The sequence below is a fragment of the Spea bombifrons genome, chromosome 2, assembly GCF_027358695.1.
Source record: "Spea bombifrons isolate aSpeBom1 chromosome 2, aSpeBom1.2.pri, whole genome shotgun sequence".
NCBI lineage: Eukaryota > Metazoa > Chordata > Amphibia > Anura > Pelobatidae > Spea > Spea bombifrons.
Window position 1 is genome coordinate 128,447,174 of NC_071088.1, and position 12,660 is coordinate 128,459,833.

Consider the following 12,660-nt stretch of genomic DNA (forward strand, 5'->3'; position numbering starts at 1 on the left):
GTGCCCCTAAAAAAAAAAACAGCGTATATATAGGGGGCGAGTAGAGAGGTCACCTCCCCTGGGCCGGTCTTCAGGGGACTGCCGAGGCAACTGCACGATTGTGATCTCCCCAACCAGCCCTGCTCATCAGGCGCCCCCATGGGCAGTGCGTGCCCGATGAGCAGAGCTTTCTGCTCCCTAATCACTATGGGCCGGCAAATGATGGTGAGCGCCGGGATATGATGTCAGCCCAACACTCTACATCGATAGCCGGCACATTGTGATGAGGGAGCACTAAAGCAGAGGCCTGGAGTCACAGACCCCGCGCTCCCATGACAGGATGGAAGATAGAAGATGATGGAAGATGCAAAAGGAAAGAGATAGGGAGAAAGGGGTGTAAGGGCTGTGTAAATGTTTGTGTTTGTAAGCATGTGTGTGTGTATGGGCAGTGTGTGTGTGTGTGTGTGTGTGTAAGAGCAGTATAGGTATTTGTTTTGTAAACTGGTGTGTGTAAATGCAGGAGCGTGTGAGGGCATTGTATGTGTATACATGTGTGTATGGACAGGCTCGTGTAAGGGCCGTGTATGTGTATCTGGTGTGTGTGTAAAGGCAGGGTTGTGTAAGGGTAGTGTACGTGTAAAAGCAGTGTGTATGGGCTGGTGTGTGTAAGGGCAATTAATGTGTATATGCGTGTTAATGGGCAGGTGTATGTGTATATGTGTGTGTAAGAGCAGCGTGTATGTGTATAAGTGTGTTTCTGGACAGGTGTGTGTAAAGGCAGTGTGTAAGGGCAGTGTAAAAAAAAAAATAAAAAAAAATAAAATAAAATAAATTGCTGGGGTCACAATTTGCCATTCTTGCCTCGGGCGCAAAAGGAGCTAGCTACTGCTCTGTTTACCATGTAAATGTCCTTCAACGCTTTACTTGCAGTGAAAGTGCTTTACGTTCATGTAGTATTAAGTTGTGTGCCAGCTGATGTAGCAAATTATATTCCTTTGGACAGGGATGGCTATTAAAATAGAACTGTCATTTATTAAAGGGGTTTAACAAAATAAAGGGGGAAGTTGGTTTCAAAGGGGCAGAAATATTAGAACAAGAGGTCATAATCTCATTGATGGATTCTGGTCTATGGTGGCAGGTCCAGCGGCATAAAAAAGAGCCTGATCTCCTTATTGTAACACCACTACTTAATGGGCCATTTAAATGGGAGATCGCTGATCTCCCCAACTAGCCCATTGACACTGTGGAGGGCTGTACGGCGTCGTCGTCACCAGCGTTTTCCTAGAGAGCCCTGCTGAAATACCAGCTATGATACTGGCCCCTAAGGTTTTTTGTGATTTGGCATGTCAGCAGACTTGGAGGGGTTAATATATTCTCTCTATAATTATGAAGCACTGTGTGTTATCTTTTGTGTTGTCTTTCTCACATTTTTTTATAATCTTGATAAAAAGATCTCATTCTCCGTCATTTTTTATCTATACAGTACAGTAAACTTTGCCCTTTTTTCACGTGCGCTCTGTGGCTTTTTCATCTCAAGTTATCTCACGCTGCAAAATTGCTGGTGACCACAGAACCTTGATACAGGCAGGTCCTTGGTATGTGAGCTTTATGAGGGTGTGCCAATGTTAGCTAATCTGAAGATGGGCCAGATATTGTTAGCATTATATGAATCTTTCTAGAAAACGCCTGATATAGATATGGAACGATTAGTAAAGGCTTCTCTGCGCTGTGTTCTAAAGATTAGTACGTAGGACATGACACACAAGAGGACCAACTGTCTCAAAGGGGATCCGGATAGAAGAAACAAGAAGCACAGAGGTGGTTCGGAATGCTTGATGGGTGAAGGTGTATTACGGTGTTCTGCAGCCCCAACGGTCACAGTGATACAGTGTTACAAAATGAATAATATTGGAAGCTACAGAGAAAACATGTCATTACAAATCTGATATCGGGTAAATATTTTGAAATAAATGGGAGCTTTCTGTGCACGCGAGACCCCTGTCCAGAGCAGGTCTGTAGTGGACTTGTAAGTATATCACGTGCTCGGAGATGGTTTCGCGCAAACAAACCTCAACGCGAGGGGTGGGGGGTCGATGCATTTGAAAGAGGGACACCACAATCATTTATAGGAACCACTCTATGATGATATTGATGTTCAGGGCAACATACAATCTAAAACCTAAGACCATTCAACCTGCATTCTGGAAGGAACCATAGGCCACCATCTTCAAGATCTCCACACTTCAGCAAGTAGTTTTTACTACAATCAAATCTTCTTCACCCAAACGCCCGTCTTTCTCAATCCTCCTCAACCTCCTAATAGACTGTAAGCTTGTAAGAGCAGATCCTTCTTGTGCTCAAATGTTTAATATTAAATATTTTCTTAAATTTATATTTTCATTGTACTAGCGGTATCATTACCCCTACCTACTCTTCCAAGCCCAGCATGGCTTTGTAACGCATATGGAGGGTTCTCATCCATTCCTGTGTGCATGAGGTCCACGTTTAAACCTTTAGAGTGTGGATCTGAGCAGTATGTTTCAATAACAGATTTTAATCAACAGTTAACACAGTCCATGTTTTCTGTCAAAAAATATTTTATGTAACTCCCTAAAGGGACACAAGTTCATACGTGAACTCACACGATGTTCCATAGAGTATTTCTGGATTTATTTATTTAATTTCAAATATTTGGTTCTGCTTCGTTATTGTGCATTTTCCATCTATTATAAAATGCGAGAATCACAGGAGGACATTTTGAAGCGATTTACAAAGTAGTATTATGGGTAGAAAGCCTCTTTATAATCTTGCAGGCAGGAGCTTTCACCCGTTTTGATCACAGAGCAGATGGGTCTTCCTCTTGCTACAGAATGATAAACCATTACATGGCGTTACATGATAAAGCACAACAAATTGTCTTAGAGATGACACCACAAACTTATCAACTGCTTCACACTTTCCTTTTCAGAGACCAGTGAAGCCGAGCGGGTTTGATGATCCCTGAGTTTCACTTAAACACTCCATGTTCACTTTCCCAGGAACTGCCCCTTGATGTCCGTCAGACCCTTGCACGCGCATAGGGGTTGGTGGTACACGTCTCCTAGAGGTACACACGTCTCCCTGGAGTGAGCCGAGAGGCACACTGTTGTTCTGCCACCCGACTAGCCTACTAGGCTGGGGAGTCAACTAACCACATAACACTTTAAATGGCCAAAGGGGACCTAATTCGAGGCATGGCTAGGAGACGTATTATGTGACTTTGTGACCTATTGATACATATTTACGTAATTTACTAAGTCGTTAAAAAGAATACGAATGCATTTCACTTGCAATATTTTTTATAACACATTTTCTTCCACTTCTATACATATTAAATGATTACGAGGTCCACGAAAAAGGGGACATCGGAGGAGTAAAGGGGGACACTTAAGAGATATGCGTCAAGGCGAGCAAACAGGACGAGCATAACAGCCCTGCAAAGTCTTTCTTCTCCTGCACTTTGCATGGAGGATGCAGGCTTCATTTTTTATATTTAATTAAAGTATTTTTATTGATTTGCTTATTAATGCTTTTATTATAGCTTACAAACGCTCGTCACAGGCATCGCTTCTGAAACTCTAACCATAAGGTTGTGCCCCAAAAAAATGAGTGTCCTGGATGAAACGGGACAGTTTGGAGGTATGATCAGGGTGGGGAAAGAAGAAACCTTTATATATATACAGTGAAACAGCATTATTATTAGCTGTTCTATTTCTATATTACTTGAAAATAATTGTCTTGAGAAATACTAATTAGCATTTGGCAGGAGACTTTGAAGTCGGTTTGGGTTCTATATAACGTGCTGGCAATCTGAAAACAGGTTGCAAAATCAGTAAATATTTAGTAGGACACGGCACGCCCCACGCCTTCCAGTCATTTTATATTCCTCAGCTTGAAAGAGGCACGCATCGGACTGCAGAATTAGTCAGTGCGTTTATTGCTTTTAATACTAGGATCAGCCCGGATTTTGAAGTAAAACAATATTTTGTGCAAAGTGAAACATTTATGTACATTTTATGATGTTTATCTAAAATAAATGATTCGACGCTCGTTAAATCTTAGGGGACTTGGGTGACCCTCATGTCACAGGAAGTACTCCCTGCTCGGACTCTATTGAGGAAGTTCGCATGGAATATACCACTTTTTTTTTTTTTTTTTTTTTTAGGGGGAAGTCGAATCCATTAAAATGTTAGCTTTCCTGCATCTAATGACACCTAGGCAACATACCTGAGAACTCTCCCGGTTTCGCCGTGACTTTGTATGGATCCTGGGTAGCTGCCGTATTTGCCTTGTGGTTGAGTCTCCCAGGTGAAACCTAATTCTCACGGTCGCACAGTCTGGCGCAGACGCCTTCATATTCTGCTCTTATTTAATGGGCGTCCTAGTTGGTGTTTTTCTTATTGGTATGTCACAATTGAAATCGACCTAAAAACGGGCGTCTACATTCAGAACGCGTTTGCCTCCTGACAGCTTTTTCTAAGGACCGTTAAGACTTCTTGTTGCAGTACCATTGGAATCTTCGTGATAAGCTATAAAGGGTTAACATTTGCCGTTTCTCAGTGTCGGCTCATTTAGAAAGCTCCCAGGTGTATTGATAAACGAATGACCGTTATATGATATCGTTTTATTGTTACAGTGGTGGGGGTTCCCGCAGGACCCGGAGGGGCAAAATACTTTCCGGAGATTAGGGATTGCTTGCGATTAAAAAAAAAAAAAAAAAAAAAAAACTTGGCTTTTAGTTGATGTTTTCTGCCAAATTTCCCAAATAACAGTGCGTTCCGCTGGGGGTGTCGGTGGAGAGAAAGTGCGTCTGTAGTGGATGAGTCGCCTCCGGTACAGCGGGACCTGCCAGGTCCGTCATGCTGTTTCCTGATTTTCTGCCCTGGATCCGGGTTTCGGACACTGCTTCTGAAAAGTAAAATACTTGGAAATCTGTGTTTGATACCCGTTAACCTTTTCAGTTCTGGCTGATATGCACAGTAAGTAGACGGAAATGTTGGCAGAACGTTGGCTGTTCCTTTGTGCGACCTTAACATTGTGCGATCTGTTAGCTGTTGCTGACTCTTCTTCCCTTGCAGAGTGATTCAAGCGACGTGCCGCATTATTCATCTAAACAAGTGTAGAGGGGGACGAGCCGGCTGCTACACGGAACTAGCCGAGCCAAAAACAGGAGGAAAGACCAGGGACCAGAGCTGGCTCTGCTTTGGCTTGAACCTCTCCTCGCTTTACGCTCAGGATTTGGGATTGACTGCTTGCTCACTTTACAGATGGTCTTTGCTTTCTGGCAAGCAGCACCCCTGAGGCTTCCACGTGTCCTCTGAATCTCTTAAGGGTGGTCAGATATATAACTCCTGTTTGCTGTTACTGAATCACAACTCCCATAACGTAGCGAGCCAAACTCACTGAAACTTACAGTCTGATGAAAGTTGCCATTCGGTTTCCTCTGGTCTATGAGCAACAGCTTTGTTTCCTGAGGAAGCCGCGTGACTAGGAGTGAGAGAGCTGCAGGTGACAATTTGGAAAGTGCCCCCGGTTAGTAATACCAGACATCTGTATTCTAACTGCCACCACACAAGAACATGTAAAAGAATATTGCCATGCAGCATATGGCATTACTAGGTACCCACTTTTAAGGCTGATGTAGCGGTCCCATTTGGGGGTGGTAGATCTCTAGACGTTTTTAAGTAGGTCACTTTAACGGGGCTGTCCTGTTATCATGCTATAGTCTTGTGCATGTTACTGCATGCAAATCGATGCAGGCATTATTTAGTTATTGGAGTTCTGTCTCGTTTAACTCCTCCCCCAGCTCCCTCTACTGAAAGCAGGAAGTATTCGTCAGTACACTTCCTGCACATGCTCCGTAGAACTCCCATTCTGGTCAATGTGAGCTGAGCACTGCACGCTGTAAAATGCACTGGACTCTAACATGGATATGCCACATAGGGTGTCATCCTGGACAGACAACATGATGTCAGATCTTTCTGACGCAAAAAGGGAATCCATGCTTCAAAGTTAATTTATCGCTGACAATCCATACAGTGGGATTTTGTTACATTAAAAAACAGGATAATGCTTTTTCAGGATTTTTCTTTAGTTTAGATATGGATTAATGAATTCAATATGTCTACAACGTTCCGTAGAAGGCAATAATCTAAGAGAAACAAAGGAGAAGAGCTGCATTCGGTTATTCTGATGCCTCAGTTTATTCCAGGCCTAAGTGAGGTAGACAATGTTTGCCTCACTGAAGCCCAAACAAGCAATGTGACATTGAGAAACTCTCTAGATTAGGGGTTCCTCTTTATATAAAATGTATATAAAATTGTAGTTGGGCAGCTAGAAGGAGGGAGGAACCGGCCATATGAGGGGTATCTGACCTACCCCATTAACGCCATGGCTCTTCTTAGGAATCAAAACCCAAATAGACACTTTGCTTACCCCCGACAGCAACTTTTCCCAACGTATCATTTCTAGATGAATAAAAGTCCAAATTGTCATGTGATGCACTACTGGTTATGTCCTGTTTAGTCATTGTACAGCGCTGCAGCATATGATGGTGCTATACAGAGCAATTATAAAAATATGCCATATTTAGGGTTTTATGTAAATGTTTGTTTATTGATAGGTTTTGCTTCGTGCTTCACCAAGAATAAAATAAACGAGTTAATATTGTACTGTTTTATTGCTTTATTGCGTATATAACTTTGCCTTCCAGTGTTATTTCCGAGCACGCGAACATCGTTGTAACATCGAAAAAGTAGAACATAATCCACTCCACCCGTCATCGGCTCCAGACCTCCGGGTTTTTAAGCCTCGCACTAAGTGATGAGAGTTGTAATCTGGAGAGTTTTTGCCCGGCTCAGATTCCATTTTTTTATTCGTGGCTGATATATTTTACGCAGATTTTGGAGATTTTGGCAATGTAATGCAGATCATTGTGGTTTAATTCGTGTTCTAAGCCTGCATACCCATTATATTAGTTCTATGCTATACATAGAGTGGGAGCGGTGGTGGGTTGCGGGGTACATTGGGGGGGGAACGGGGATACTAGCCCTATGCTACTGTACTATATATAGTTTTGGTGTGCCTTATTGCAGTGATACACAAACACCGTTGGGGCGGGATAATTCTTGTCATTGCTTCGTTTGTGAATACATTGCATCACCATTCTGGTTCTGGCCGCACTTCACTCATGGAGCTTTTGTTGTGTTTGTGTTTTGGGGTATAGGTGAACAATACGTTCTGTTAAACAGGATTGAGAAACCGCGTTGCATCAGCGTCTGATCCAACAGGTGGTAGCAAAGAGGCCTCAAAATGTTTGTTAAAGCTTTAAAAAAAAGAAAAGGTCCTACATTTTATGGTTCTATACACTTAACCCCTTTGTGGCCATAGAATATACTATTATGTCCTATAAAACATGGTGTAGATGTCCAAGGACGTACTATTACAGCCAAGGTTAATGTACCAGTCCCCCAATTCCCTGGATGTAGATATCCAGTTGTCTCCCCTGCCAGCACAGTAAGTGCAGACTAAGATAGAGTAAGTTTTTAAAGGCGCTCAGTGCGAGTGCTGGTTACAATTAAATGACAGAGAGTGCCTGAACAGAAGTTTGGGCGTTCTCTATCACGGCGCTGAAAACAAATATTGGAGTAAAAGAATACCTAGGGGGTCTTTCTGAGGAGCTCTTCCTGCAGGCTGATCAGAGATACAATACCCCCTTCAAACAGTAGAGGGAAAAAATATTTTTTTAAAAAGTTAAAAAGATTAATAAATGAACAAATAACCCCCGATAAACCAATCTTATTCCCCTCTTTTAAGTTATCTTCTCCCCCTACCCTATTGTTAAGCTGCTGGTGATTGCTGTTGATTGGTTCAGGCAAACTTAGTAAAGTTGGGAGATGAGAAGGAAGAGAATTTCAGGACATTAAATTGATTGGATAATGCTGGCTCTGCCACAGGCTGCCACTGATCTTATTTTCCATGGGATGATATTTTCAACTAATTATCTCCAAAACAATGAAACTGACAAATAAATACAAGCTAGACATTAAAAGTTATACTGATGGAACGCATTCAAATCTTTCCTGCTCCGCATAGCTATTCTGGGTAAAGGAGTCCTCTGATCGGGACCGCCATCAGGTAGTGTGCCGGGTACTTATGCAGGAGCCGAGCAGGAGCGCACTGGTACATAGGTGCCAGTGTGTATATAAAGTGCTAGAGTAAGTGTGTGTGTGTGTATATATATATATATATATATATATATATATATTTACATTTTACACACGTGTGCACACACACATATTATATATAATATACACATTGTGGCAAGCCCTGTAGCTGAGGGTCATACATGTTGCTCTTTGGGAATTTAAGCAGTCCTCTAGGGCAGTAAGACTCTGGAACTCTGAGTTTCGGCAAACTGTGTGTTTTTATTCACTGGAGCACGAAACAAATATCCCAAATTGGTGAAACTTTTAGCCAGTTTATCAGACTAGTGTGGCTCTGGCATGGATGGGTCCCAGCAGGGTTCCAACATGCGCAGACATGCGAATAACACTTTGTTTCATCAATCGCTGTATCAATCCGTGTTTGTTCTCTGCTCATCTAAACACGTGCTTGTAACACTGGGGTGAAAAAAGCTTCTTCTCCCGTGCCACTTTCATTAAAGATAGCATTTATTGAGTAGGCAAGCAGTAGCTCGCTTTCCAGCCGTGGTACAACTAGAACCCCCCCAAATGTACAGCCTTAGGCATAACTTTATTTTATGGTGTTGGCAGGTACTGGCTACTCCCAAAGAGACGCCATTCAACTTTTTCTTTCATTCTTTTTATTTTTTATTTTATTTATTTATTTTTTTAATAAAATCCTTTATTTTCTCTACTTCTTTAGAGGGAAATATCAGCAAGTGTAATAAAGTGTTTTAAGCACACTTTGTGAATAGGCCAGACATTACTTTTCTTTGTAATAATCCCATTTGCCTGTTTCGTGGCATATAGGATATTCGTACTGTGTTTGCCCTTATCACCCCTGCTGGAAGACTATTCTATGCATCAACCACTTTTTTTCCTTTCAGTAAGCTTCCCATTGGCTCGTACCAATGAAAGCAGAGCTTCACGATGTAGGTCACCTGCTTCTCCTTTTGCACGCGTCGTCCTTTGTTTTTACTTGCTGCGTGACGCTTTTTGATACCGTCTATATGACCGATCCTCACATCTGCAGGTATAACCAGAGTGTCATCGAAAAGTTCCGTCTGTGACGCGACAAACATCTGGTCTAACAGGTTTTGCTCTATCGTCTGCACTAATGCCTCGTTATTATTACCTTCGTCATTCGCTGCTTTAAACAAACCGTGTCTGCTCGCAGTCGCTGCTGTCGGAAAGAAAAATAAAAAACAGCTTTCTGGATATTTTGTTTCAGTAAACTTCAGGCTTCCAAGAGGGACGTGAAATGGTTACACGCGGCGTCCGGAGAATGGTTCGATGAAATCCAGAAGAAGAAATTCAAGAATGATCCAGACGTAAGGAGCCTCGTGAGGCCCCCGCTTACCCATCAGCTGAAGAAGAAACCCCCGAGAGGTGGTAAGTCATTAAGCGCTGATCTTGGCTGATGTCTGCATGTGGATTCTCCGCTTTCTAGAGCGTTCATCCGTTGAGCTCGGTTTCTAGCTTTAGTGCTCATCTAGACCTCATCTCGAGCATTGTGTATGATTCTGGAGACCCCCGTCTCAGAAGGATATAGACAGATTGGAGAGAGAGAATGGATCTCTCCAATGTGATCTAAGGGATCTCAATATGTTTGGCGTGGAGAAGAGAGAGGGGAGATGTGATAAAACATTTAAATACAGGAGGGACGTTCATTTCAAAGGAGGAGAAATGTTAGAACAAGTGGCCACAACCTAAAACCTGAGGGTCAGAGGTTTAGATGTAACATAAGAAAGTTTGGTAGGGTGGTAGATGCATGGAACAGCCTCCCATCAGAAGTAGTAGTGGTTAATACAGTAAGGGACTTTAAGCATGTATGGGATAGGCTACAGCTATAACGACTGATTAAGATCAGGAAAAAAGGGCAGCCTAGACGGGTGGAATGAGTGTTTCTAAAGTTCTGTCTGTGGGTGATGGAGGAGCGGGAGAGACAGTCGGTGGTACTGAGAGGATTAAAATCCTTTGTTCAGACTGGAAACGTAATCCCATATTGCAATTTTATAAAGCTTTATTCTAGAGAAGGCTGCAGAGTTGGACAGGCACTGACTTGAGTCTTATTGGCACTGCAGCTCGGAGAAAATAGTGAATACCAATCCTGCGTTCTTTAAATCTCGTGTGTGTTTTATTTTTATATGAATAATAATCCTAATAATAATATAATTATTATAAATAATAATATATTACTATTAATATTATTATTTTATCATCGTCATTATTATTATTTGATCATCATCATTATTATTACTATTTCATTTTTTTTTTTGTTTCACAAAAGAATCCACACATTGTATTTCTCCCCCCTATATGAAGAGAGAAAAAAAAATATATAATATAATTCCGATATCAGATCGGCTTTAAAAACCTCTCCCAATTAGGACGGAGGGCCTTACGACTTTTTATATCATATAACTTTTATATCTTTTATTATATAAATGTTAAATTGTACAACGCTGTGGCATATGATGGTGCTATATAAAAACAATCCGTAATAATACATCTACAGAATGTGCCCCCTTTTGAAACGCGGCGGGGCATAGAGTGAAATGTGTTTAGTTATTCATTTAATTGATTAAAAGCTCTCGTGGTTATCGGTTTGAGGTGCGTGTGATTAATTATCCTGTCAGAACGTTCCCAGGGCTTCACCAGATGTTTTCATAGACGTGTGACGCTTAGCGGGGCAAAATCCCTGCCCCGGGGTACATTCTGCATCGGTTTACATATTTCCATCCGGACCGGGCTGCTCATTGACTGCTGCGCATGAAGAATACGCTACAGGAATATCTACCGCACAGTCACGGGTTTATATACCTCAGGTCTCATCACATATTCACATTTGTTTATGGTTTATTGTGAAAGAAATGTAAAGACCTCACGATGGCTGTATTTAACGTTATGTATGTTAGATACAATGTAAGGTTGTGGATAAATAGAACTGCTTCCCAGCAGAAGTGGTAGAGGTTAACACAGTAAAGAACTTGGCATATGGCTCCTGAATCTAGGATGAGACCAGGGACTGGTTTGGGTCTTTGAGGAAGGGGGTAATGTGTAAATCTTTGTAATGTATTATTCTACATCGCTTCCCACGTGATATCGCCATCAATAAATTGCGCAATCACATAAAAGGTAGAGCTCTGCGACTGAGCCACGGCTTTAACCCTTAAAGTCCCTAAAACAAAACTGTTCCTCTTTTGGCCATTGGAAATGCTGGGACTTACAGCTGCCTCTGCTGCACCATTGGGCTGGCTACTGGTTTCCCAGACGTGGCTAGCAGCGCAGTGTCCCATTTAAAGCGGCAGAAATCCATGCGGAGTCTTTTGGACATCTCCCTCGCCGAGTGGATCGGGACATTGGAGAGGGATCTCATTAACAATAGTAAGAGCCTTCCATACGATGTAACGCTAGCAGCGGGACTTGGATCCGCTCTGAAAGTGTTGTTATTACGTGGTTTCCAATCATTTCACTCCCGTTGCTGTCTGTGACGGCTGCACCTTAGAGGAAGCAGACGATTTATTGTAGCCACGGAGTAATTCAATAAACGTCAGAAACGTTGGACTTTGAACATTTCCATTCCGATTGAATAAAGCACACGTTGTGTCTTTCATTCAGTGCTTTGGGGTTTGCTTACCGCTCGGCAGCTCTTAGGACTGTCGCTATACCCGTGATGGACACCTCCACAGGTGAAAGTAAGTCTTTTCTGCGTGATTAACCACGTTTTATGGATCCAAGGAGACAGAGGTATGCTTGCATGGCTTGGATACGAGAGCGATCAGCAGCTCTACTGGACTACAACTCCCATCATGATGCAACTTCTGGGATTCCAGCCGCAGCTCCCATCATCCCCGTAGCAGAACTATGCACCTTTCCACAGCCAAGAACAAGTGAAGGGGTTAATCTGATGTCGGATAGAATGCGCACAGATGCTAATGTATTTTCTGTTGCCTATGTTTTTAAGGCGCTGAAAGCTCTACGATGTCTTCATCGAGACCTCATTACACTGTAAAGAACTCTGGCTCTAGGACATCTCTTCTCGGGATCCGTTCTCCGTTCTCAATATTCACCTTCAGGAAATCTACCAAGCAAAACGCCAAGCCCCAGCAGGAGAGGTAATGCGTAGCATAGAGGGATTGTGTGTTTTTATGAATTATCGTAATTGTTATGTTTTTTGAGCAGCCGCTGAATATAAATGACGTGAACAGTCAAGTGCCTGGTAACGTTTTTTGGGGTTTCCAGAGCCGAGCATAGTCCATAGCGCACTGTCAGACCCGCACTTTCACGTCCACGTTGTGAGAAGTGAGGATCTAACGGTGCTTTATGGACTCCTGGAGTGTAAGAAGACCCATCGGGTGGAGAAGTAACTCCTGCTTTTCACTGAACCCCTTAAGATGATAATTCTGAAAACCTCGCTTTTAATTTAAGTCAAGTTTGCTCTATTGCTGGGTTGCCC

The 12,660-nt window shown here is 42.4% G+C and overlaps 1 protein-coding gene across 1 annotated transcript in view; it reads left to right on the plus strand.

The window, feature by feature from the left end:
* The window catches only part of EXPH5 (exophilin 5), a 39,678-nt gene that overhangs the window by 16,457 nt on the left and 10,561 nt on the right, over nt 1-12,660 (plus strand). Inside the window, exons 2-3 of the mRNA XM_053456083.1 lie at nt 9,433-9,593; nt 12,169-12,319. Of these exons, the coding sequence (XP_053312058.1) occupies nt 9,433-9,593; nt 12,169-12,319 (312 nt within the window). The remainder of the gene's footprint in view (nt 1-9,432; nt 9,594-12,168; nt 12,320-12,660) is intronic.